The sequence below is a fragment of the Dermochelys coriacea genome, chromosome 3 (genome assembly GCF_009764565.3).
Source record: "Dermochelys coriacea isolate rDerCor1 chromosome 3, rDerCor1.pri.v4, whole genome shotgun sequence".
NCBI lineage: Eukaryota > Metazoa > Chordata > Testudines > Dermochelyidae > Dermochelys > Dermochelys coriacea.
Window position 1 is genome coordinate 5778593 of NC_050070.1, and position 24920 is coordinate 5803512.

The 24920-nt window shown below is 54.1% G+C and overlaps 1 protein-coding gene across 2 annotated transcripts in view; it reads left to right on the forward strand.

Moving 5' to 3' along the window:
* ADCY3 (adenylate cyclase 3) overlaps window positions 1–24920 on the forward strand; it is a 106166-nt gene that overhangs the window by 63251 nt on the left and 17995 nt on the right. The window contains exons 3-8 of one of the 2 annotated variants that reach the window (XM_043510062.1): window positions 14049–14179; window positions 16472–16583; window positions 18927–19054; window positions 20747–20905; window positions 23682–23844; window positions 24375–24494. In XM_043510062.1, coding sequence (XP_043365997.1) covers window positions 14049–14179; window positions 16472–16583; window positions 18927–19054; window positions 20747–20905; window positions 23682–23844; window positions 24375–24494 — 813 coding nt within the window. The remainder of the gene's footprint in view (window positions 1–14048; window positions 14180–16471; window positions 16584–18926; window positions 19055–20746; window positions 20906–23681; window positions 23845–24374; window positions 24495–24920) is intronic. The other variant, XM_043510063.1, reaches the window with a different exon arrangement.

Genomic DNA, 24920 nt, shown 5'->3' on the forward strand with positions numbered 1-24920 from the left:
AGAAAGGTAAACGCCCAGATAGAGCAGCGGACCCGTGCTCCACCGGATGGCCTGAAGTGTGGGTGGGAGGGAGCTCGCCTGCCGCCAGTCCCCTACCACCAAGCCAGAGCTCTTGACCCAGTTGACCCGCGCGGAGGAGGCTGCCAAATAGATGGCCTGGCAAGCCTCCACCCCCGCCAAGTCGCCCGGGTCCTGGACCACGAGGAGCACGTCATCAGCGTACGCCGACAGGACTAGCCGCAGCTCCGGCTCCCGCAGCACCAACCCTGTCAACCTCCTTCGGAGGAGACAGAGGAAGGGCTTGATTGCCAGAGCGTACAGCTGGCCCGAGAGGAGGCACCCCTGCCGTACTCCTCGCCCGAAGCTGACCGGTTCAGTCAGGGTTCAGTGAGCCTACCAGACACTCTGCGGAGGCGTACCAGCGCCCGGAGAAGAACAATCTCCAACCGGGTCCGAAGCCAAACGCTTGCAGAGTGCTCAGGAGTATACCCGTGATCCAACCCTGCGAAAACCTTCTACTGATATAAGGACAGGAGGGCGAATACGGACAGACCATCCCTACACCCAAGTTCCAATAGGTCCCGGAACCCCGATATAGGTTGTCGAAGCTGCGGGCCCAGGACAGCGTAGCGGTCTAGTCTGGGTGGACCACGTCCGCCAGCACGGACCCTAGCCGCAGCGAGATGGCTTTTGCCACGACTTTGTAGTCTGTGCTGAGGAGCGAGACAGGACGCCAATTTCGTAAATCGCGGCGGTCCCCCTTCTTCAGCAATAAGGCCAGCACGGCTCGCCTTCACGAAAGAGGGAGGACCCCACTCTGCAAAGACTCAGCCCAGACGGTGACTAGGTCTGGGCCCAGGACGTACCAGAACACGCGGTAGAACTCCACGGTCAGCCCGTCCATGCCCGGAGATTTATTGGTGGGCATGCGACGGAGGGCTTCCGAGAACTCAGCCAGAGTGAGGGGCAGCTCTAGCCGGTCTCGGTTGCCCGTGCTGACTGTCGGGAGCTCCTCCCACAGCACTCTGCAAGCATTAGGATCGGTCGGATCCGGGGAGAAAAGGCTTGTGTAGGAGGCTCTCACCCTCCCGCACATCTCCACCGGATCCGTGAGGGGGATGCCATCTTCTGCCAGTAGGCAGATGACATGTTTTTTAGCCCCCCTCTTTTTCTCCAGGGTGTAGAAGAAGCGGGAGCCGCGATCCATCTCCCGAAGGAGACGGATGCGGGATCGAACAAAGGCACCCCGGGCCCGATGGTCCTCGAGAGTCCGGAGCTCCTCCCACTTCTCCCGGCACGCTCCGCAGAGGGGTGGATCCTCGGGGCTGGCGGCCAGACGCCTCTCCAGCTCTAAGACCTCCCGTTCCATCTGTTCTATCGCCGCATCCCTCCATCGGCTGGCGCCCCGGGTGTAGTCGCGGCAGAAGAGCCGGGCGCGCACCTTCCCTAGGTCCCACCAGTGCCGCGCCGAGGGAAAGGCACGCCGCTGCCCTCGCCAGGCCAGCCAGAACTCCCGGAAGGACGCCGCGAAGCCCGCATCCTCCAGCAAGCTGTTGTTAAAATGCTAATAGGCCGGCCCCGGCCTCTCCGCGCAAAGGGAGGCTGTCACGGTGGCTATATGATGGTCAGAAAATGGGGCCGGCCGGATGCTGGAGGAGTGGGCTCGTGAAAGATGAAAGCGTGATAAATAAATGCGGTCCAACCGGGAGTGGCGCGACCGATGGGCCTCCACCCGGACAAAGGTGAACGTGGAAGTGTCATCCGGGTGGTGGTCGCGCCAGACGTCCACCAGGGAGTGGTGTTCGACTATCTCCTGGAGGACGGTGACGGCAGCCGGGCTCTGCTCGGTCCCCGAGCGGTCCTGCTCCTCGAGGGTGATGTTAAAGTCCCCTCCCAGGACCAGGTACTCCTGAGGATCCAAGGTGCCGAGGAAGGCGGATGCCTGCTGATAGAATTGCAGCCGCTCCGGGCTCGCTGCCAGGACATAGATGTTGACGAGGTTGACTACGAGCCCCTCCATGCGGACCCGGAGGTGCAGCAGGCGACCCGGCACAGCCTCGGTGACCCTCAGCACCTCGGGCCATAGGTCGGGGGAGAACAGGGTCGCCACTCCAGCCGTACGAACTGTGAGGTGGCTAAAGTAGACCCTGTCCCCCCAATCCAGCCGCCAGCTGTCTTCGGCGGTCGGATCCGTATGGGTCTCCTCTAGGAAAACCACAGAGTACCTCCCCTCCCGAAGGAAGGGGAGCACCTGGGACCTGCGGAGACCCGTCCTACAGCCGCGGGTGTTCAATGTTGCGATGGTAAAGGGTGCCATGAGGAGGGCTGGGGGGGATCCTCGCCGGCAGGGATGCTCGCGGCTCCCGGCGGGCCGCGCAGCAGTCCGTGACCCACCCCGTAGGTGAGTAAGGAGTCACGGAAGTGGCGGACCCGCTGGTAGGCCGCGGCGTCCTGCCTCCCAGTCCTTTTCCCCTCCCCCATGAGGGCCCTTGCGGCCTGGAGGATTTGATTAAAGTCCCCCCATCACTGGAGAGCAAGCTGTACTTTGTTGCGGGAGCCACGGACGTCTTCTAGGAACTCCCGCAACTCCTCTCGCAGCGCATGGGGGGCTGGGGTTATGGTCTGGTTACTCCCCGACGGGGCCCTTGCTACAGCCCCGTGGCCCACTGAGACGGGCAGACAGGATGCAGACCCCCGACGGGGCTCCTGATAAGTTGGATTAAATGCTGGGGTGATAGGGGGCGGCGGAGGGAGGATAGCAGCCCCTGGTAGGTCGGGACGGGGAAACACAAAGGCCGCTCCCTGGGGGTCATCTGTTGGCAAGGGGAAGGAGACAGCCCCTGGGGTGGCAATAACATCTCGGGATGTGGACGGGATAGGGACAGGGGCAGGGGCAAGGTTAGAGGTGAGATTTTGGGTGGGGAGAGGGCTCTCAGTGATGCCAGGCGCAGGCTCTATGGTGGATTTGGCAGCCACGGCATCAGGGGGTGGACTCTCTCCTGTAGGGCCCTCTCCCGGGAAGGAGGTCGAATGCTCCTCACCAATGACGGGTGCCCCTGGTGGCTCAGGTCCCGGCCGCATGGCACTGGCCGTCCCCTCAACAGGTTCGGCGGCCCTCAGTGGGGTGCCATCTGCAGCCGGGTTGATGGAGGAGTCCAGGGGCCCCTCGGAGGTGGGAGCGGAAGCAACGGTTAGGGGGAGGGAGGATGGGGAAAGGGGGGCTGGAGTGAAGTCGCCTATATCGAGGCCCGCTGGCATAGGATCGTCCTACCCCTGGGTGACCGGGGTCAGACCCAGGGCCTCGATCTCCTCGTATATTGATGGGAGATCAATTTCCGCCACCCCGGGATTCTCCCCGCTGCCACCTGACGCGACTGTTGTCTCGGGGCACACTGAGGTTTCAGATGGAGCCTTGGGGGTCTTGGAGGGGAGGGACTCCCGTGGAGGGACTCCCGTGGAGGGGAGATACCGCCTTCCAGTGCTGCCACGTCTTCCCCAGCCGGCTCTGGTGGATGGAGCACACCCGTGGGTAGAGCGGAAGGCTCGGCATCGGTGCCCCCCTTCCTGGTCTTCCGGGGGGCCTCCGCGTCACATGGGAGGAGCGGAGCTCGAGCCTTCTGCTTGCCCCGCTTCCCCTGGACTAGGGCCCAGCCCTCCATGGCATCATCCGGGGCTGGCTAGCAGGGGTTGTGTCAGGGGGCAGAGGCAATGGCTCAGGGACTCGAGGGGGTAACGGTGGGGCAGCACAAGGGAGAGAAGATTCCCCTTGGGGTGGGCCCTCTCCCATGCCCGGCAGTGTCCCTGCCGCACCCTCCTCCACAGTCCCCGCCAGATTGCAAGCAGCGGGGGTGGGGCTCTCCCGCTCATCTGGGCATAGTTAAGGAGGTGCCCCTTGGGCCGAGCGGGAGCAATGGTGGACTGGGAAGGAGGAGGGGCGGTTTCGGGCGCCGGGCAGCCAGGGGCGCCGGAGATGACGGGGCCGGTGCGCTGCCGGGGCTCGGGGGTCCCGGATGCCCCTCCTTGCCGGGTCAGGGGGCAGTCCCTCTGGACGTGCCCCATCGCCCGGCAGAGGTAGCACCGGGCCTCCCCCGTGGAATAATGCACCCGGTAATGGGCCCCTGGTAGGGGGCTAGGAAGGACCCCTCCAGCGCCTCTCCGTTACGCGCCGCCGGCGGCAGTTGAAGCTGCACTTGCCGGCGGAACGAGAGGACGTGACGGAGGCCGGGGTCTTTGCAGCCCAACGGGAGAGGGCTGATGAGAGAGATGGGCTTCCCCAAGGTAGAAAGGGCGGGTAACAGGGCGGCATTGGGCAGAAAGGGAGGGACGGAGGTCAGGACCAGGCGGACGCCCAGGTCCTCTAGCGGCTCTAAGGGGACAAAGACGCCTCCTACTGCCAGGCCCTTCTCCACCGCCTCCTGGGCGGCGGCCTCCGATGTTAAGAAGAAGACGACCTTGCCATACATTTTGGAGGCCGCCACAATGGCCGTGGGCCCCACCACCCTCGCCAACGCCCGCACATAGGTCTCCACGTGGAGCGAGGCGGGCACCAGGAGGCAACGAACGCCATGCTTCCTGGTCATGGTGGGAAAGGGGCCCCGGCTGCAATAGATGGTAGCGGAGGGGGTGGGCAGGAGAGATGACGTAGCGGCAGGCGGGGGGGCTGCCGCCACCTGGGCATACGCCCTGGGGGCCGAGGGAGGGATACCTGCAGAGCTGGTGGAGGGAACAGCGGGGAGGGACACCCCAGCCGGTGGTGGGGCCGGGGCATTGGGGGCAGCCCCTGCCATGGAGGGTCTGGTCTTTTTAGCAGGGCCCTTCCCTTTCTTCTTCCCCTGGCCCTTCTCGCCGGCTGGGGGGGCTGCCCCCGAATCTGAGGGGGGGAGAGACGTGGCAGCAGTGGAGGTCACCCCGGTGCCCGTCGCTGCTGGTGCCCCAGCGGGCGCTCAGGGCGATTTAAAGGGCCCAGGGCTCCGGCTGCCACTACCTCATCGGAGCCCCTGGCCCTTTAAATCAGCGCCAGAGCCCTGCTGCCACTACCCTGGGGCTCCAGCAGCGGGGCTCAGGTGGCGATTTAAAGGGCCCGGGGCCCTTTAAATTGCCAGCCTGGGGAAGCCGGTCCAGTCCAGCACAGCGTACTGTCTCTTGCTGGTACGCCGTACCGGACCCTACCGGCTTAGTTTCACCTCTGAATAAAGGTTTCTTCAGTCTAGCAGACAAAGGTATAAGAAGATCCAATAGCTGGAAGTTGAAGCTAAACAAATTCAGACCAGAAGGCACACATATTTAACAGTGGGGATAACTGACCAATAGAACAATTTACTAAGGGTTGTGGTGAATTCTCTATCACTGGCCATTTTAAAACCACGACTGGGTGTTTTTCTAACTGATATGCTTGAGTTTAAGTAGGAGTTATTTAGGGGAAGGTCTCTGTCCTCTGTTATACAGGAGTTCAGACTAGATGATCCCAATGGTTCCTTCTGGCCTATTAATGCATGTATCTGTGTCCACCCTGCAATGTGGTAAGAACCACTGTGGAGCTGTGGTCTGCAGAGTGCAGGGTTGTGGTGGGAGAGTTGTTTGTTTAACCCTGTGCAGTCTCTTCAGAGCTGGGAACCACCCAGTTCCCTTACCTTGTGAAGCATGCCTTGGCTCAGTTTCAATATCGGGCTCTTATGGATGAATTGGTATCCTAGCAGAAGGATGGCAGTGGGCTAGGAAGTCAGATAGAAGCTGCCGTTCTGGATTAGACCATCAGTCCAGCTAGTCCTGTATCCTGCCTCATGCACTGAAGATGCTTCAGAGGAAACCCAGCCCCTTCTTCTTCCCCCTCACCCCCATAACGCACCTGGCTAGTTGTGCAATGCTGTATGCGGTGGGGAGGGGAAATTTCTTCTTGACCCCACCAGTCCACCATCTTCCGGCCCAATGCATGAGATTGGATTGCCCTTTGAGTGCTCTCAGCTCTGCATAGCTGCAGCTGTTATTAGTGGTAATAAAATTAGTCAGCTCCTTTTTAAAAAATCCAGCTCTACAGCTGGTAAATTTTACTTCGAAGAAGTCACAATTAACAGCCCTATTGCTGGTCTGTTTTTATAGATAACTGAATTATTTTTAGCCAGCTTTAGTTTCCAGGAAGAAATATATGTACAATATCCTATATGACATCATTCAACTATTTACTACTGTTTGCTAGAATGTGCTGTAGATCAACACATGATATACCTCCAGTAACTACAACTCAGCAATAGCACGTGTACTGATTACACAAGGTGGGTCATAAGGACACCTGGAAGTAAAAGAACAGATTAATTGGAATGATCCAAATGCCTTACAGCTGTATGGCTGCTTTGAGTCACCAGGGTGTACCACAACATCTTGGCCCAGTGATCATACATATATAATAACCATACTTCATACGTTTATAGTAGGGTTTATTCAAAGATCACAAAGTGTTTCGCAGGCATCCACCACTATGAGGCAGCCCACTGTATAACGTGGTGCAACAGTTTAGGACAAGAAGAGAAGGAGAATATCAGGCTTGATTCTCCATGGCCTTGTGTCATCATTCACACCCGAGCAGAAGGAGTGTGAAGTCTGTGCAGTCCATGGTGGTTTGGTAGCTTTTGATACTCACTTTCTCGGGTGCACATGTGCGTGCACAAAGGGCAAGGCAGTGGAGTACCAGGTCCACTGTCACCAACAGAAGCTGCCGGGGAGATTTTAGGGAGCTAGCACATGGTCCCCCCTGCTGGAATTTGGCCAGGACTAACACCCTTATTCTTGCAAAAAGCTCCCTGACTTATTTAATGGCCACAGGTGGCTGGGGCTTCAGTGTGATGTCTCACCCCAGGGAGCTGCAGGCCAGTCTTATGGATGAATTGATGTCCAAGCAGAGGGATGGTAGTGAGCTAGGAAGTCAGATAGAAGTTGCCGTTCTGGATCAGACCATTGGTCCAGCTAGTCCTGTATCCTGCCTCATGCACTGAGGATGCTTCAGAGGAAACCCAGCCCCTTCCCGTCTCCCTCCCCCATAATGCGCCTGGTTATTTGTGCCTTGCTGTACATGGTGGGGAGGGGAAATTCCTTCCTGACCCCACCAGTCCACCATCTTCCACCATGATGCATGAGAATGGATTGCCCTTGGCGTGCGCTCAGCTCTGCATTATATCTCTTCTTCACATAACAACTGAAATATGAAGGAACCCCACAGGCCCAGAAGGGTCCAGGTAACTGTGATTACTAACTTTATACAGCACACCAGGTCTAGCGACAGACACACATTGCTGCTCTGGCTGGTTTCTGAAACACAGAAGACAGTGAGGGTCACTAGAGGACTCACACACTATTTAAAGGGATACTACCCTGCACTACAGCCTCCTGACAGCACCCTGAGCCATAGGCTAGCACTGACTTGAGCGCCTGCTATTAAATCACCTCAATCTTAGCATCCCAGCACTTTGGTGTATCATAGATTCCAAGGTCAGAAGGGACCAGTTTGATCATCTAATCTGACCTTCATTACAGTAGAGGCCAGAGACCTTCCCCAGAAACTGAAAAATTGTCGGCAATGGAGAATCCACCATGGCCCTTGGTAAATTGTTCCAATGGCTAATTACCCTCACTCATAAAAATGGATGCCTTATTTCCAGTCTGAATTTGTCTAGCTTCAGCTTCCAGCCATTGGAGCATGCGATTCCTTTCTCTACTAGATTGAAGAGCCCATTGTGAAATATTTGTTCCTAGGTATTTAGAAAAAAGAAAAGGAGTACTTGTGGCACCTTAGAGACTAACAAATTTATTAGAGCATAAGGCTGCTACTATGAAACCTAGGATTTAGAGACTGTGATCAAGTCACCCCTTAACCTTCTCTTTGTTAAGCTAATTAGATTGAGCTCTTTGAGGCTGTTAAGGCAGGTTTTCTAAGCCTTCAGACATTCTCTTGGCTCTTCTCTGAACCCTCTCCAATTTATCAACATCTTTTTAGAATGGTGGACACCAGAACTGGACACACTATTTCAGCAGCAGTCACAACAGTGCAAAATAACCTCTCTACTACTCAAGATCTCCCTGTTTATGTATCCCAGGATCACATTAGCTCTTTTGGCTACAGCATCACCCTGGGAGCTCATGTTCAGCTGATTATCCACCATTAGCCCTAAATCTTTTTCTGAGTCACTGCTTCCCAGGATAGAGTTCCCCATCACAGAAGTATGGCCTGCAGTCTTTGTTCCTAGATGGACACATTTACATTTGGCTATATTAAAACACATATTATTTGCTTGCTCTCAGCTTACAGATCCAGATTGCTCTGAATCAGTGACTTGTCCTCTTCATTACTTACCACTCCTCCAATGTTGTGTCGTCTGAAAACTTTATCAGTGGAGATTTTATGTTTTCTTCCTGGTCGCTGATAAAGATGTTAAATAGCATAGGGACCCCACTAGAAACACACCCCTTCCATGAGGATTCCCTCTTTACAATGACATTTTGAGACCTAGCAGTTAGCCAGCTTTTAATCCATTTAAACTTTAGAATTGGTGTGGCACTCAGATGTACTGCATTTGAGCAGCCCTCCCTCTTGTGGGTGGCCCCAGAGGTCATAACAACTCTTAATTGCAGGCTTTAGAATTACACCTTTGTCTCAAGCAGTGGGGTCTTGTACTTTTGATGCAGAAGGTCTTGGGTTCCATCCCTGTTGTTGACCAGCTGGGATGAGCCTCTGCTTGGTTGTATCAGCACATGGCTGGATGACTGCAGCTTCCTAAACCTTCCAAAAAGAAAAGGAATACTTGTGGCATCTTAGAGACTAACAAATTTATTTGAGCATGTTAGTCTCTAAGGTGCCACAAGTACTCCTTTTCTTTTTGCAAATACAGACTAACACGGCTGCTACTCTGAAACCTAAACCTTCCATGCAGTGATGTTTAAGTGCCCAGGAGTGAGTTGTTTCAGGCCAGGGTTGTCTGTTATGAATAAGTATTTTGAGCAGACTCCAAGCACTACGTGAAGGGCTGGACTCTTCTCTCATATCCTGGTGTCATTCCATGGTCTGCCCAGGTGCTGCTCCTCCCCCACATCACTGTGACTGCGATCAGCATCAGGCCCAGAGAGCTGCTGACCCAGGTGGCTATGAGCGGTGAAGCTGGCAGCCTGCAAGCCCTGGGGGAGCTCACTCTGGGGCTGTTTGCCACGGTGTGTGGGCTCACTGGGAGTAAGTCGCAGAGGATGCAGTGGGGTTAATTTGATCATTCTCAGCTGCTGAGGTTTTAATGAGGATGATTTTCTCAGTGATTCAACAATCCAGATACAGTTAGGAAATAACAGGGAGGTGCTAAACTGGGCAGGACTCCTCCACGTTAGGGAAACAGCTGGCTCTGGCTACTGAGCTTGGGCTTTCATGCCCAGGACACAGGATCAAACCCCGCCCAAGGTAGTAGTGACCCAAATACCTTCCCCTCAGGTGGCTGTGGAATGGGCTGGATATTCTTAATCTAGTTTCTATTGCACATGTAACTATAACACACAAATCCCCATCACAACTGGTCCCCTTGTGAGCTAAGCAGAGAAGCCACTGATTGAATGAGTCTGGAGAATTAGCTCCCAATCCACCCCTAGAGGGGTCTCTCCAAGTCATGGCAGGAGGAGCTTTGCCTTTGTGCCCATCACTTTAGCACCTGGGCACCCCTCCTTTTGTCTAACCAGATGCCATCTTGTGGCGGCAATAATTGCTCGAGTATGTGGGTCACTGGGCTAAATGCGACACGTCACACACCAAAATGTCAACCGGATTTGAAAATAGACTCGCTGATTCCATCTAAAATTAGCTCCTTCTGGCAAAAAACGTAACAAAAAACTCCAGGAGCGGCTTCCAAAACTGGATGCTGGGAGCTGCTTTCATGCACTTGTCCAGTCTGGTCCCTGATGTCTCTGTGATGGAAATCTGCTAGTATAGTCACCTTATATATGATTATTTACAGCGTCCGAAGGTGAGCAAACTTCTCAGAGCAGATACGATGCACATGCTCCCTGCACACAAAAGCTCACAGTCTGATTTGACACATGACTTGATCCGGACAGGTTGTGTGGTCTAGTGGCTAGGCCAGTGGACTGGGAGCCAGGATATGTAGATTCTATTCCTGTCTCAGTCACTGCTATGGAGCGAAGCAAATCCCTTCTTCTTCCACCTTTTGTCTCTTCAGACTGTAAGATTGGCATTGTCTTTCACTGAGTGTTTGTACAGCACCTACCACAATACAGCCCAGATTTTGGAGTGCAAATAATAATACTAGGGACTGGAATCTTCTCCAGAGGAAAGCAATAGAAGCCGTGTTACTGGAGGCATTTGAAACTGGACTCGACAAAGGACTGTAAGGAGAATCTGTGCCGTTGCCCCTGCAAGATGGTGTGTTCCAGGAGAGACCAAATAGTGAGACAACCCTGGTTTCCGAGAATCTCTGACAGAAGTGAATCTGCCTGATCTGGATGCATTGCCCGTGCTGAGGACCTGAGCTGTCTATGTGTGGAGGTAGAGCTTTTAACCTCTGAATGCCCCATGGTGCCCTGCATTGAGGAGCTTCCCTGTGCACCAGCTGTCTGTAGAGATTGCTTTGGCCACTCAGTCAGAGTCAGTGGCTTGGCATCATCCTTGATAGTCAAGTACGTGTGTACTGTGTGCTGGCTGTTCAGTCCCTGGTAGTACATGGCAGAGGCTCCATGCTCCTGTTAGCTCTACCTAGATTGACCATGGTTGGTTCTGGCAGTTCTTTGAATTTCCCGTCTGGTCCACTGCGGGGAGAAAGGGAGGGGCTGCTTTCCTGGGTGACAACATGTAACTGCTCTCCTCTGTTTTGCATTGCGGGGCAGTTGGCTCCTGCCCATTCCTCCACCAGCTGGACTCAGAAACTCTTTGCTGGGTCCCGCTGCTGCGGTGATGACCCTTTGAACGGAGCTCAGGCTGAGATGCCGGATGCCGCATACGCCCTGATATCCTATTGCGCTGTGGGGCATCTTTTGCGGGTGAGATTGGTAGAGCTACTGGCATCAGCGGGCAGGGGTGCGGGCTGCAGAATGTGGCCAATATTCAGATGACGCAGCAAGCTATTCAATCCACCCATCCCTACTGGAGGGTCCGTTGATCTGATTGGTTGTAGCAGGTGTTTCCAACATCTCTTATCACTTTGGTTGGATGACTGAGCGCCCAGTGTTGCACAGCTGGCCATGTTCACCCCAGGTGAGGATATATTCGGCTCAGTATTCAGAAGTCTCAAATATATTTACATATCCGGGGTCCATTGTGCTAGGTTCCCTAATCAGAGACAGCCCTGAACAGCTTACAATCTAAACAGAGAAAGCATGGGAGAAATGAAGTGTTGTTATCCCCATTTTACAGGTGAATCACTTAGGCACAGAGAGATAATGGGTCTGTCTACACTGCACATTACACCTGGGTTCTGACTCAGGGTTGAGTCCAAGCCCTGCTTCCATCCACACATAAATCAGTCTCACTTGGGTCAGTAAGCACTCAGCTCCTAGGCTTCTGCTAGGGGGATGGGTCAGATCCCAAGTCCTGCTCTGACACAGGTTGAAGCTCTCTCCTCCTGCAGCATGGACACAGCTCAAGCCACAAACCTGAGTCAGAAGGTCTGTGTAGTGCAGGGTGGACACATTAGCAAGGCTATGAGACCCAGGTCCAACAATTGTAAAACCAGGTATACAATGCATTGTGGATGCTCAAGCCCAGGGTAGGAAACCCCAAGTCCACAAGCCTGGGTCCCACAGATCCAATGTAGACATACTCTAAGTGACTTGACTGAGGTCACACAGTGAGTCTGTGTCAGAGCTCTGAGTCTAATGCCTTTACCATGAAACTATCCTTCCTAATTTTAAGGCTTTAAATTAAACTGCAAGCTTTTGGGGCAGGGACTATCTTTTTATTCCACATGTGTACAGTTTGCAGCACAGTGGGGCCTTGATCCCTGACAGGTGCCTTTAGACACCACTGTAATATGATATCAGCAAAATATTAAAAACAGCATTGTTGATGTGTCATAAAACGCCCCCATCCACCAACCACAAACCCCAAAGCAATCAATTCTTCATCAGATGACAGCTTCTCCTCCCCCGCCAAAGCGCCAAATCTTTGTGTCTTGTAGCCCATTCTGATAGAGGCTAAACCCATCTTCCTCTAGCCTGTGACTTCCTTCGTGGTTCAGTGATGGAAGTTCCTGTGTTTCTGTAGCCTGTGCTGAGGGTTAGATTGGCTGGAAAGCTGTTCGTGACCATGGTCCGTCCTACTTCCTCCCTCTTGCCTGCCAGAGATCGCTCCCTTAGTGGCTGAAATGTAAACCTGCCTAAATGTCTGGCACTCTTTGGAGTTCCAACCACGCGGTGTGACCAGAGTGGAATTCTGGCTTTGAAACTGCATCCGGTGTCCCTGGGCAGGAGATTACCGTCAAGAGGCTTCAGAGTAGCAGCCATGTTAGTCTGTATTCGGAAAAAGAAAAGGAGGACTTGTGGCACCTTAGAGACTAACAAATTTATTTGAGCATAAGCTTTCGTGAGCTACGTGAGCTGTAGCTCACGAAAGCTTATGCTCAAATAAATTTGTTAGTCTCTAAGGTGCCACAAGTCCTCCTTTTCTTTTTGTCAAGAGGCTGTTTCTGCTAGAATTAGCAAGGGCTGCATAACATGCTGCATAACATGCTCCAAATCAGTGTGCAGCTCAGGAGATAACACACTGCCCCTTTGTCCAGTCTGGTGATGAGCCTGGACCAAAAGGAGCTTGTGGCTTCAATTCATTTCCCCTTGCCTGCTAGGGCATGTCACAAAATAAGCCCCCCTAGCAAGGCAGGATGGAGTTCCTGCTAGTCACTGCACCTCGTAATGTGATACTTAGGGGTGAGATCTCTGGGGCAGGGACCTCGGGCCAGATCCTGGCTCCTGCTGCTTTGCATGTATGTGGCAACACAAAAGCAGCCAGAAAGCTGACTTAGCCTGAGATTTGCTAGAGGGTGTGGAAATCTCCAGGTGGCCAAGGGCCAGGAGTAGCTTGAATCCAGGGTGGCTTGCACTAAAAACTGAAGTTTGTTGGGCTGGAGGCAGTAGTGGACACCGCTAGAGGGGAACAGAGCATCGCACCATGTTAATGTTAATTCCCATTGCCAGCAGCTTGGCTGGAGGGGTATAAATGAGCGAGTGGGCAGTCATGGCCAAGCACAGCATTTCCTCAAGGAGAACCAAAATCCAGGGTCAATTGCCATTGGAGTCAGTAGACCTGATCTTGTACCTGTTGAGATCGAGGGTGGGGGGTTGCCATTCATTGCAGCTGGAGCAAGTGGGGAGGGGTCTCGCCAGACTTTGGGATTTGGCCTGAGGGTGCGGATGCAGGGAGCGTACAGTGCCAATGCCATGAGGTAAAGCAGGAGGGGCTGGACAGTGTGTGAGTTTTTATGTTGCTGTGTGTTAAGCAATGGAGCCTGGTTTGTATCCAGTTCCCTCAAACACACACTCTTCTTGCTGCCCTGCTCATTTTCACTGCGTCCGTGGGGTCTAGTCTCTAGTGGACAGAGCAGTGCTCTGGGGCTCAGGAGACCTTGGGTCTATTCCTGACTCTGCCACTGGCCTGTTGGCTCTCCTTGGGCAAGTCACTTCCTGTTCTGGGCCTCAGTTTCCCCATGTGTAAAATGGGGATAATGATGCTCACCTCCTTTGTAAAGCACGTTGAGATCTGCTGCTGAAAAGTGCTAGGGGGTATATTGTTACTATGGGTCTTTCTCACAGCAGCAGACTGGCACATCTGGGCCTTGCCACAAGTCACACTGCCCATCCCAGAGGTGCAGCTAGTCACAGCTGCTTGGGCTGGCTTGATCCGTGTGAGTGCATTATGCCGGTCAATTATGTAATCGAACCCTGGAGATTGCTGTTGTGGCTATGAGTCTAAATGAATCCGTTTGGCTGGCAGCCCTGTCCTGGCACCTGCTGAGCCTACAAGGCTTTGCTTTGATCTGCCCTGAGTTCTGATTATCCTCTTCCTTTTCCCTCCACCTCAGGAACGGCTGATGCTTTCCATCCTGCCCAAGCATGTGGCAGATGAGATGCTAAAGGACATGAAGAAGGACCCGAGCCAGAAAGAGATGCAGCAGTTTAACACCATGTACATGTACCGCCATGAGAATGTCAGGTAAAGGACATGCCTTGCTCCATGGGTGGGGGGTAGATCTCCATGTGAGACATCACTTTTATCATGGTCACCTTGTCTACACTCAATTCGTGATGAAAAATGTTTATTGGAAGGAATAATATGAACGACCTTTGTGCTTCTCTGGGGGGTTACATTAATTGTAACCACTCAGGGGAAAAACCTGGACTCCATAGAGTCCAGGGCTCAGTGTCACAAGGCACACGAGATGTTCGGCTGCACAAAGAGTGGGATGAAGGATAAGACCAAGGCTCTTTTGATGCCATTCTGTAAAGCAGTGGGGTATGCGCCCCTGCTGCACTGTGTCCGGTTCTGGTTACCCCCTCTGCCAAAGGAGGACAGAGCAGAAACAGAGGGAATTCAGAGATGGGCAACAAGTATGATTAGGGGCCTGGGCAGATGTCGGGATGAGGAGTGACGGGAAGGATTGGGGTGGTGTGATTGGGAGAGGAGACGAGTAAGGAGGGACATGACCGGGGTACAATGAGGTTGCTGACTGGTCTCTCCAGCCCAAGAAGGACTGATATCATCACACACAGAGTCTGGATCAGGCCCTTTCTCTCAAGGCTCCATGGATCAGTGGCAGCAAGAATCTGCAGCAAAACCTCCAAATAAGCAGTTCAGCATAAACCCAACAGCTAAACCAGGTCCTTTTTCCTGGCCCAGCAGCTATGCCAGAGTCTTACTCCTCCAGGCAGTCCTGCCCCCATCCTCCTAGTCTAGAGGCTATCTGCCTGGGAGTCCCCCTACTCCAGGCCCTGCCACCAGAGCCAGCCTCCTGCCTGTAGCTCTCCCGCCTCCCTGAGCTCTGTCAGCTTTATGGCAATCAGGTGTTCATCAGGCAGGCACTGGGGCTCTGCCTCAGAACAGGGCTGGACGACCCCAGGCTCCCTGGCCTTTAAAGGGCAGCCCACCCTGTTACATAGATGCAATAATGAATGGTGTAGAGGAGGTATACTGGGCACTCAGTCGTAATGCAAGAACAAAGGGGCATTCAATGAATTTGAAAGGCAGCTGGCTTAAAGCTGATAAAGGAGCTGGTTGTCCTATGCAATGTATAATTAACCAGTGGAACTCACTGCCTCAAGGTATCACCGAGAACACGAGCTTAGTAGGATTCCAAAAAAGACCAGACATTTGAGGACAATGAGAATATTCACATTTGATAGGATGGGAAAAAAATGTGTAAGCAGGTATATAAACCCTCGTGCTTCAGGGCATGCACCAACTGCCAAGTGACAGGGGTCAGGAAGAAATCCCCCCCCCGCCAAGGAGGTAATTCCATTATCATTCCTGGTGGGGTTTCTTGCACCTTTGTCTGAAGCAGCTGGTGCAGGGCAGTGTCAGAGAGAGGATAATGGACTAGATCAGGGGTTCTCAAACTGGGGGTTGGGACTCCTCAGGGGGTTGCGAGGTTGTTAGATGGGGGGTTGCGAGCTGTCAACCTTCATCCCAAACCACGCTTGCTTCCAGCATTTGTAATAGTGTTAAATATATTAAAAAGTGTTTTTAATTTATAAGGGGGGTCGCACTCAGAGACTTGCTATGTGAAAGGGGTCACCAGTAAAAAAGTTTGAGAGCCACTGGACTAGATGAAGCTTGTCTGATCCAGTAGGGCAGTTCTTATGTTCCTGGGAAAGCCCCAAGATTCCTTGGCATGAGGAGAACAGGGTGGGATATTTCACAGTAAGAAAGCTGTGGAGAATAAACTGCAGGGAAAAATCCTACCCTGGACTGCCTCAAATCTACTAGGTCTTCAGCACCACTGCTGCCTTTGATTCTGGCTTTCTCTGCATTCCTCTGAGTGGCCATTACAACCCTGTCATCTGTATGGTGCTGCCACTGACCCAATTACACCAGATTGGCAGGTCTCCCTGTAGGCAGTTGGATGGCTACAGGAGGAGCGGGGAGGTCTCCATTGTTCCTGAGTGGAGCCCGGCTCTGGGCGATAGTCCCATTGTCACAATTTCCCAAGGGTCATGGTGGATTCTCCGTCACTGGCTATTTGTAAACCAGGACTAGCTGCTTTTCTAGCAGATCTCCTCTAGGAATTATTTGGGGGCAGTTCTCTGGCCTGTGCTACACAGGGGGTCAGACTAGATGATCACTATGGTCTCCCTTCTGGCATCCGATGAAGTGAGCTGTAGCTCACAAAAGCTTATGCTCAAATAAATTTGTTAGTCTCTAAGGTGCCACAAGTACTCCTTTTCTTCTGGCCTTGGACTCTGTGAAACCAACTCATGTTTTCTGGCTTGTGTTCTCTTCTTTTCCCAGCATCCTCTTTGCTGACATAGTTGGCTTCACCCAGCTGTCATCCTCCTGCAGCGCCCATGAGCTGGTGAAGCTGCTGAATGAGCTCTTCGCCCGCTTCGACAAACTGGCAGCAGTACGTATGCCCACGCAGCGCCTGTCAGTCTGGACGCTCTGGTTCACAACCAGCTCCGCAGCAAACACAAGCCTCACAGGAGCTCACAGCTTCTCTGCCACCTGAGTCTCCCCTGGGTTCAGCAGGGTCTGGGAATGCTGTGGTGGCAGAGTAAGCAGGCTCTGCTCCTTGCCCATGGGAGGAGCTGTGCCGGTGAGCTCCAGAGGGGGTCACGTCTGCCCATCCCCGTGCAGAATGAGGCCTTGCACCTGGTCACCTCAGGCTCCACCTGGCAGCAAGTGAACCTATCTGGGTTACGGGTAGTGGGTTTGGTGGGTCTGAGCTGAGTTCCCTGTGGCCAGGGATTTGCATAGCGAAAGCTGCCACCGCTACCATTAGCCCCTATGGTGGCGGTGGCCTCTGTGTAAAGGCCAAGGTCTGAATGAGCCTTGGAGACTGAACTCCCCCCTGACTCCTCCAGGGCAAGCGGGAGGCCTGCTGAGTGGAGGGGCACCGCGGCTGCCTGGACTTTGTCGGTTTGGGGGATAAATAGGGGGCCCCTGGGCTGTCACTGCAGCCCTGAGACCAAGGAAAGGTTCAGCCTGTGGAGGACTAGCCCCAAAGTGAGCGTCAGGAGCAGCCCGGCCCTGCCTGCACAGGGAGAAGTGCCCTCCCCAGGATGCCTCACGCTCAGTAATGTCACACAGACTGCAAAAAGGGGCCTTAAAGTGGGTGCAAAAGGCTCCCTCGCCAGTGCAGAGCTGGCGTAAGGGCCCCTCACCAGCCCTGCTCCCAGCAGATCAGGGCTGTGTCTGGAGTGCCGTGTACCATGGCCATTCGCTCTTCCCTAGAGGCCAGGGAAGCTGACTGCCCGGAGGCTGCTCTAAGTTACACTGGGGCTGGGCAGGGACCTTCATGACCCCAGAATACAGGGAGTGCAGTGGTGGCTAAAAGTTACCTTAGCCCCTCCATGCTTGCCCCCCTGAGTGTAACCGAGAATCTAGCCCTGCAGCCCCGGGGGGGCTGTTTTCCCAGCAGCACTGAGCTGTGCCTTGCTGCTGAGAAAACTGCCCACTACCCTCATCCTTGGGGGAGGGAGAGGAATGGAAAATGAGTTTACTTCTGCATAGCCTGGGGTTGAGTGTCCTTGGACTCAGGTCAAACGGTGTGCCTGCTGCTGCATGGGAAAGCACTGTGGGTGTGAAGCATGTCAAGCAGCAGAGTGGGAAGGGGAGATGGAGGAAAGCCACGTTAACCATAAAGGGAGAGACATTTTCATTTCATTTCAACCTAACCTAAATTCTGAGTCAGTTACCGGGAAGGGGAGCGAAAGGGGGAACAGGAGAGAGACAGAGGAGGAGGGAGAGTTGGCGAGGTCAATAACAAAGGAATTCGGAGAGAGGAGAGCAGTGCTGAAAGAGGAAGTTGAAGGGGGAAAACCAGAGACCCAATTTCACCCTTGTGAATCCAAACTGGCACTTGCTTTTACACTGGGGTAACCGGGAGCAGAAGTTTGCCTGTGTATGTGTTGTGCATTGCCCAGAACACCACAGATAGTTAGCCCAGCCCCTGCCACAGGGAACACGGGGAATTCATAACACACTAAAGCCAGTCACTATAACCTTGTGATGAGCAGAATCGAGTCAGAGCAGTGCAGCCTGGGGGCAGGTCTGCCCCCAGCCCCTGTGCATAGCGCAGTCTGGGGGCAGGTCAGTGCCTTTCCCAAACGGTGGAGAAGGGCAGGCCACAACCAATGTTGCTGATGAGGTAGGATATCAGCATTGCCAACCCCAAATGTTCAAAAATCCTGAGCCTGGCTCACCAGAAATCACATGATTGGCTTTAAACTCATGAGATTGTGTAAAAATAAGAGATTTGGTGTTCTTTTTATTTGCCTTCTGCTTTTTGAGCCTTTAGGGTGCCCTGGAGTCACATTTGGAAGCTTTCTCCACAGCCACGAGGGTTAGAAACTTAATTTTTCTGTAAGAACGAAGGCTGAAGTCATCACACATCCCCCTGACTCCAGGAGCTGGGGCTTTAAGGGAATCAATAATTATTTTGAGACTCCTGACAAAATCATGAGAGTTGGCAGCACTGGGATATTCACAGAACAGCGCTGGACTGCTGGGCGGAGAGTGTGGGCCTGGGGTGTTTCCTTCAGGGTGGAGATGGAAGGATTTGGGTGTACGTGAGCGGAGAGACCCTGGCTCCAGGAGCAGCGTGGAAGGAGGTGCAGAGAGAGGCCAGGCAGACACAAGGACTGGCAGAGCATAGAAGGTGATAGCCCAGAGATGTAGGTAGGAGCCTCTCTCCCAGCCATTACCATGTGGAGGTCACATGTTGTGCTTCCCCCTGCTCTCTCAGAAACACCACCAGCTGCGGATCAAGATCCTCGGAGATTGCTATTACTGTATCTGTGGGCTGCCGGACTACCGTGAGGACCACGCCGCCTGCTCCATCATGATGGGACTGGCCATGGTGGAAGCCATATCGTAAGCGCTGCTCCCTTCGTCCATTGCTCTTTGTTCTCAGGATAGATAAGCACTTCCCTGGCCCCTTCGCTTCCCTGTAAATGAGCAGCACTCGCGGGGCTCCTTTAGCTTGTTCTGCGTCATGATGTCGGGTCCACCCATCATGCCTCTTCCCTCCCCGTGGCCAGTGATGTCTGTTATCGTTGATCTGGGCCGATGGCACCTTTGTCCCGTTGTGACTTTGGGGGTGCATGCTTGTGTGTGTTTAGATGTGCAGCCTTCATTTTGTGCCAACAAAGTTGGCTGTACATGATTTCCCTGTTGTGTTTTTTAAAGGATTGAAGAAGGGGGCGGAGGGAACAAGACTGAATTAAAAAAAAAAGACCCCTTGCTTTAGTATTGTGGAGTTGTACAAGTGTGCAGCACCCTAGGGTTTGAATTTGAGTGTGCACTTACACACAAAAACTAGCTGTAGCATATACAGAGCTGCGGTAACTACAAGATGGGATTTTTAGGGGAAGAGATGGGATTTTCAAAGGGTTTGTCCACCTAAATCTTCTAAGCGCCTTGAAAATCCCAGCCTAGGTATTTCAGGACTCCCTAAGCAGTGATTAGGGCACTAGCCTTGGATTTTGGAGATCTGAGTTCAAGTCTCTGCTCTGCCACAGCTGCCCTGTATGACCTAAGGCAAGTCACTTACCCTTTCTGTGCCTCAGTTTTCCATCTGTGTGATGGGGTTCATAGCCAGGCCTTGCCTTACTAGAGTATTTGGAGGATAAATACATTGAAAATTGCTAACTGCCCAGAGAGGATGGGGCCAGATATATACCTAATGTGGAAAAAGTGGTATTTTTACCCCTGTCCTATAACTGAAAAACACTTGAAGAAATTTTTTGCCCCAAAATTCACCTTTGAGCTGAGAGCAGGGATTGAAAATTGCAGCCAAAAGAGAAATTTATTGAAAGCTTTGAACAAGGGTTAGTTGTGGGAGTTATAATGAAAGCTGGCTTGCAACTTCAGCTGCAGGAATGAGGATCCCTGGGGGCACATGGTCTGTTGGTTAGAGCAGAGGTCTACGCGTCAGAAGTGCTGGGTTCTGGTCCGGACTCTCCTGCTAATTCACTGAATGACATTGGGGAAGTGCCTATCTGTAAAATGGGATTAATGAGAGGTAACATGTTCAAAGGCATCTGAAGTGAGTTAGGACGTTTCTTTGACATTCAAGTCATGTGGGTGTTTTTGACCAGGTTGCCTGATACCCACCACCCGAGGAAGGTGAGTTGTGAGGTTTAGTTCACTAATGTGCATAAAGCACTTTGAGATCCTCGGGCAAAGGGTACGCAGGAAGGACAAATTATCGTTAGAGCTTTCACGCTGCAAAAGCAGTACGGCCGTATTTGCAGCTGGAGCAAACTGGTGGAACTCCACGGGCTTCATAGGAGGTCTGTGACTTTACACCAGAGGAAGATCTGACCCCTAGTGAGTCTGCATATGAATGTGTCAGCAGGGGCAGGACTCCACTAGACCAGCATCACTCCAGAGTAACTCCCTTGTCTTCGGTGGGGCCTCTCCCGATTGGATCTGTCCTAGTAACTCTGAATGCTGCCGAATGCCCTGCCAGGGTGTGGGGGTGAGCCTCAGCCGGGGGACTTACCTGCTGAGATGTGGATCCAGCGACTTCTCTGTGTGACCCTTGCTCTCCCTCTCCCAAAGCTACGTGCGAGAGAAGACCAAAACGGACGTGGACATGCGGGTGGGGGTCCACAGTGGCACAGTGCTGGGTGGCGTGCTGGGCCAGAAGCGCTGGCAGTACGACGTGTGGTCCACAGATGTCACGGTGGCTAACAAGATGGAGGCCGGTGGCATCCCTGGGTGAGTATCTCCAGGTGGATGGACAGCCCAGGCTGAGCCTTGGCAGGGGGGTGGATAAGCCTGTAGCGGCTGGACAGCATCGGGGCCAAAGGGGTGTTGGTCCATCTCCGTCCACTAGCCCTGACATCACCTTAAACGTGTTCTGTGGCTCTACTGTTCCAGCCCTGTGACATGGCTTGTTTTGGGGTCCCTCTGGCTAACCTCGCTGTCTGAGTGCACAGCCTCCTGCTGAGGTGATGTCAGTGCTGGTGCTGACCCAGTGCTTTACCGACTGAGGGCAAGAGTGTGAGACCCCATAAGTAAGGCTATGTTTTAGTCATGGGTATTTTTAGTAAAAGTCATGAACAGGTCACAGGCCGTGAACAAAAATTCACAGCCCGTGACCTGTCCCTGACTTTTACTATATATCCCTAACTAAAACTTGGGCCAGGGGGCCGCAGGTGCTCTGAGGGGTGGCCTGGGACCCCTGCTGATGCTGTGGGGGGAGGCAGCGTGCGATCCGGGAGCCTTGCTGGTGCTGGAGGGAAAGGGGCGCGGCACACGGTCTGAGACCCCCATTGGTGTTGGGGGGTGAGGGTTGGTGGGGCTGGAAGGCTCCCTACCTGTCTCTGACCGGCATGTCCGTGCAGCTTCTAGGGGGAGGGGCAGTCATGGGGGCACCGCGCTGCTCCCACCACAAGTGCTGGCTCTGCAGTTCCCTTTGGCTGGGAACCGCAGAGCCCCCTGGCCCCTCTGCCTAGGAGCTGCAGGGATATGCCAGTGGGAGCCAGGTAGCCCCCCTCCCCAGGTAAGAGTCGCTCTGCATCCCAATCCCCTGCCCCCTCCCACACACCCAAACTGCTGCTGCTGGCCCGGGGGCTGCCCACCTGAGCCGCTGTAGAAGTCACCGAGGTCACGGAAAGTCACGAAATCCGTGACTTCGGTGACCTCCGTGACAGACACACAGCCTTACCCATCAGGGCACCGTCTGTCTCAGACTCACTGCATTCCTCTCCCCTCAGTCTTTGTTAATAACAACACTTAATGCTGAGCAGAGATAGGACTTGGCCCTGCCTCCATTCAACCCCCAGATAACAGACCCATTGGCTGCACTGGGAGCAAGATCCTGGCCAAAAATAGCAGAATCCTGATCCTGTCAGCTCCTCCCAAGCAAGAGCCATTTCTAGGATCTTGCCAGTATTTGCCCTCTTGGGTCCCACCCAGTCCCATCTGCTACCCAATGCAGGATTGGTCCCCAGGGCACCTCAGTAGGGTTTTGTGCAGTCAAGTTTTACATGTCCCAAGTGACATTCTTCCCCCTTCTTTGCCTGGCCTTCCAGTGTGAACTGATGGAGGGTCCAGGAGCTGGCAGAGACAGAAAGGTGGAGCCCATCAAGAGGGCAGGCTTGGGGAAGCAGGACACCTTCCAGAAATCCCAGCCTGCCTTGCCCCCAAGCAGAGCCCATCAAGAGGGCAGGCTTGGGGAAGCAGGACACCTTCCAGAAGTGGCCCTAATAACCTAGCCAGGCTCCCATGTGGTAAACATCCCAGGGCCACATTTGGAGCCAGTTGAAGTCAATGAGCTTAAATTCTTATAGAGTATTTCCTGGAGCCACCCAACATGCTATAGAAGCCCCGGAGGGGTGGGAAACATTTACCGGAGCTCTGCTCCAGACAGCTCTGGCAGAATTCAAGCCCAGGGAGTCACACGCGCTGCGTTTGTTCCAAGGGTGGTCCCTGTGGGCTGGGGGGTGGGGTTGGCCCATGGTAACTGGCAGGGCCTGGAGGAGCAGGGAGGTCTCCAGAAGGACGGTGACCCTGGTTTGGAAGTATTTCCTCTGTGGCGCGCACCCTGCAGGCCTAGCTAAATCCAAATACCGCACAGAGCACCTGGTCTTGTCACCACTAAGAAATGACAGCCTCGGGGCAAGGAGCAGCCAAGTGCAGCCAGCTGGAAAGCCACGAGGGTAACAAATCTGCTTTCTCCGGCTGGGGTCAGCAGCAGCGCCCTGGATCTGCCTGGGTGGAGATGCTGGGATTGATTATTAATAACAAGAATAGCCATTTAGAAAGACCAACCGCTCTGAGGCGCTGGGAAATCTTCAGAGACAGCCAGACGCCTTGGCAGGGATTCTGAGCAAACCTCAGCTTGTAACGCCCCCCACGTGGGCTCCAGATTTGGATTCTCTAATTGGCGGCTAGAGCCAAATGGGGCCTCGACGCAAGTAACCGGAGAGGGTCCTGTGCAGAGGGATGTCGGATGCAGGGAGGGGGGGCTGACGTTGGCACCCTGTGGGCAAGGCGGGAGGTGTTCCACGCCCTGGCTCCTGCTGGCTGGCTGATTGTGCCCACCCACCTCGGGCGGGAGTTGGAAACAGCTTGTCAGCAGGCAGAGTGCTGTCTCCTTAGCAGGCCAGGCTGTTGTGAGCACACCAGCCCCTTGTTCCTGCCCCACTGCTGGGCTCCGAGATGGCTTCTGCTGCCCCAGCCCCACACGGGTCAGGTCCCGGCTGCATCTGCCACTACGCTTCCGTCCACCCCCCACCAAGACATGGGCCTTTGCTTTGCTCAGTCCATTCCCACCTTCCCCATGGAAACCAATCGCTGCTGGGACCCAGAGTTCTCTCTGGTAATGCAGTCCTGCCTCCTTCCCCAGTGGATGAAGGGGACGAGGGGCTTTGTGTGGATACCTCAATACCTTCACAAGATGTCCTCCCCGAAACCTGCCGAGTTCTGCCCGGACTGGCACACAGGCAGCTGGGGCCTTACTGATGTCTTCTTCCCACCCGGCCCACAGGCGTGTGCATATCTCCCAGAGCACCATGGACTGCTTGAAAGGGGAGTTCGAGGTGGAGCCCGGTGAGGGGGGGTCAAGGTGTGAGTACCTGAAGGAGAAGGGGATCATCACGTACCTCATTGTAGTGCCCAAGCAGCCCCTTAAGAACGGGATCAATGGAGTGGTGAGTGACCTTCCTCCTCCTCCAGCTCCTTTCATCTCCCCCGTTGCCACCCTCTGTTCCATGACCTGCCCTGGGCTCCGTTCTCCGGCTTGCGAAGCCCTGTCTCCATCTCTGCCCTTCTCACGCATGCCAAGAGGTGTGAATACTTGGCCCCATCCTCCTCTCTCCTGGCTTCCCGTTCCTGTGAGCCTCTGGTCCTAAAACCTTCAGCGCTCCTGTCTCTTTCCTAAAGAGACTTAATCCATCTCTGCCATCCGTAACTTCTACTGCTCCTTAATAACCACCCTACTTCTTCCTCTGCTCCAGTCACTCTCTTCCCTCCAAGACACCCCCTCTGCCCCCATTCCTGGGCCACCCTTCCTCTTTCCCATATTGGTTGCCTTGGGGGTGAATTTTACCTTATGCAGCGAGGCCAGCATGAGGCTGAGGCAGCATGGCCAGGAAACAGAACGCCGCATCCCGAGTCGCTCCCCCTTGTTATAGCCCTCGCTCCTGATGGCTGAATTCCTACCTGCTCCTTTGTGTTCTAGAAGCTGTCCCTGACGTCCTCCCACGGGAACTCCCCGCTGCTGATCAACACCAAGGAGTGTAACGGCAGCATCAACACTACCTGCACCACGCCCGACGAGGCCGAGGAGCTGGACACCAGGGTGAGAGCCGCCCTGGGGAGAGGGGAGACTGGGGAGGAGTATTGGAACCCAGCAGCAGCAGGGGAGCATGGGGCTGCCCCCGGGCATTTAGAGCCACAGCAGGCTCGAGGGTGACCACACAGGGTGGGTACTTGTTACCCCTGGGGTTTGATCACCCTGTAGCATTCTGACACAAGGAGAAGGGGGACAAGTATGTGGGCCTTGTACTTCTCTGCCAGGCTATGAATGGAACTGGCCACAGTGACCCTCCCCGTATGGGGGAAGGGGTGGGGTTCTACTAAGAATGAGGGGCCAGGTCCTCAGCTGGTGGAAATGGGCTCGGCTGCATGGAAGTTGGTGGAGCAAGACCCATTTACACCTGCTGGGGATCTGGCCCAGGCTGGCCAGTGGCGTTCAAGAGGAGACGGCCTGTTTCTCAGGTTGCAC